This window comes from Sphaeroforma arctica, assembly GCF_001186125.1.
Source record: "Sphaeroforma arctica JP610 unplaced genomic scaffold supercont1.4472, whole genome shotgun sequence".
Lineage (NCBI taxonomy): Eukaryota > Ichthyosporea > Ichthyophonida > Sphaeroforma > Sphaeroforma arctica.
The window spans coordinates 356-2,458 of record NW_014036086.1 but is presented as its reverse complement, the minus strand read 5'-3'; the positions used below and the strand labels follow the sequence as shown (position 1 = coordinate 2,458).

Genomic DNA, 2,103 nt, shown 5'->3' with positions numbered 1-2,103 from the left:
CTGTTAACAGCTGTAGTATGTGGTAGTTGTTGCTGTTAATAGCTGTAGTATATGGTAGTTGTTGCTGGTAATAGGTGTAGTATGTGGTAGTAGTTGCTGCTTATAGCTGTAGTATGTGGTAGTAGTTGCCGCTATTAGGTGTAGTATGTGGTAGTAGTTGCTGGTAATAGGTTTAGTATGTGGTAGTAGTTGCTGGTAATAACTGTAGTATGTGGTAGTAGTTGCTGCTAATAGCTGTAGTATGTGGTAGTAGTTGCCGCTGTTAGGTGTAGTATGTGGTAGTAGTTGCTGGTAATAGGTGTAGTATGTGGTAGTAGTTGCTGCTTATAGTTGTAGTATGTGGTAGTAGTTGCTGGTAATAGGTGTAGTATGTGGGATTAGTTGCTGGTAATAGGTGTAGTATGTGATAGTAGTTGCTGCTAACAGCTGTAACATACGGTGCTGCGGGTGTCTATTGTATGGACGGGAGAGGTGTACCTACCGTCCGTGACACTGTGTGACAGATGAGATGAGCGTCACCTACCCACCCATCGACTAGTGCGTTATATACCGCATTTCTATTGTCAATGTTTTTGGCATGAGTCATATTATAGGCATCTCGTACCTACCATATCTACCAATTAATAACATCTATTGTTGTCCCTCTGTACAGCGCCTGGTCCATGTTATAGGCATCTCGTACCTACCATACCATATCTACCAATTAATAACATCTATTGTTGTCCCTCTGTACAGCGCCTGGTCCATGTTATAGGCATCTCGTACCTACCATACCTACCTACCAATTAATGGCATCTATTGTTGTCCCTCTGTACAGCGCCTGGTCGATTCGCCAGCCTACGAGGAGTATTTGCGTCCCCGTTTGAACCGATCTGCATCGTTCCTTGTAGGTTGTGTGTCGCAAATTTATACCTTGGTTTGGGGGGGGGGGGTGTTGCAAACTTGTACATTACAAGTTTTTGTTTCGTAAACTTGTACCTTGTAAGTTGTGTGTCGCAAATTTGTATATCCCATCACCCGCCGAGCTCAGCACATGCGCAGTAGACGCTGCTACCCTCCAGTCGGATGTCGAGTATTCGTTTCTTTTCATTCACTAAGATACACAAAACCTATGTGCTTCGGACATGCAATGCTGACTGATCCCTACACTATCCGACACCTTAACTATTCCAGTGTCTTAGTAGACTATACTTGATATATCGTATGTTTCGTCTCTAAGAGGGATGCGATGATGTACATACAATACAAAGATAATGCATCACCAGCATACACCGTTTGTTACACCTATTTCTGTGCACTCACATTGCTTCCTTGTTATATACACCATTGTTGTATAATAACTGTACTGTAGCGTTCAATCTCCATGCTTTCACCCTGGGGCAAGAAAAAGGACAACGCTGCCAAGTCCAGCTCGAGTTCTGGCCAGTTCCAGGCGCTACCAGAGATGAAGAGTGAGGGTTTCGTAAGCACAAATTCCAAATCAAAGGTTAGTAGCCAAGCCAATTGTTTTCGTTTTAAAAAATGGTTTAGGGTTTTAGGGGTTGTGCATGCGAGAGAGTTCAACGGCCGCCTTCCGTACACAATGCATATCTGTATTGTGTTTAGGCAGTTTGTTGTGAGTGTGTTATTGTATGCAGATGTGCTGGTGGTACGTTGCAGACCCTAATCTACTAAGATCTGCTTATACTTGTGCTTGCAAAGGAATGCGCGGGTAACAAGGAGCGGAGGAATACCATGATTGACATCAACAGTGGGAGAGGTTCAACAACATCGGATATTTCAAAGGTACTATTTATATATATATATAAGTATATATATATATATTAGTTTAGATATGTATATGGATAAATATATATATATTTCTAAACATACTATTTGTATATATACAACTAAGTATAAACTTTTTATTTATACATAATATACATATTATTTATATATACAATTATGTATACTTATATATATCCATTTATATATATATATATACATTTATATACATATATATCTATATCTATTTATATGTATATATTATTTATATTTATATTTATATGTATACACATATATACATATATGTATTGTCATATCATTTGTATATATATAGACAAG

At 38.8% G+C, this 2,103-nt stretch overlaps 1 protein-coding gene across 1 annotated transcript; it reads left to right on the top strand.

Annotated features, from left to right (window-relative positions):
• Positions 1-817: 817 nt before the first annotated feature.
• Positions 818-1,486, top strand: SARC_14331 (hypothetical protein; the record flags this gene model as incomplete). The annotated part of the gene is made up of 2 exons (XM_014291538.1): positions 818-886; positions 1,352-1,486. Coding segments are annotated over 2 exons (204 nt in total), but the record flags the coding sequence as incomplete, so codon positions are not given.
• Between the last annotated feature and the right edge of the window lie 617 nt (positions 1,487-2,103).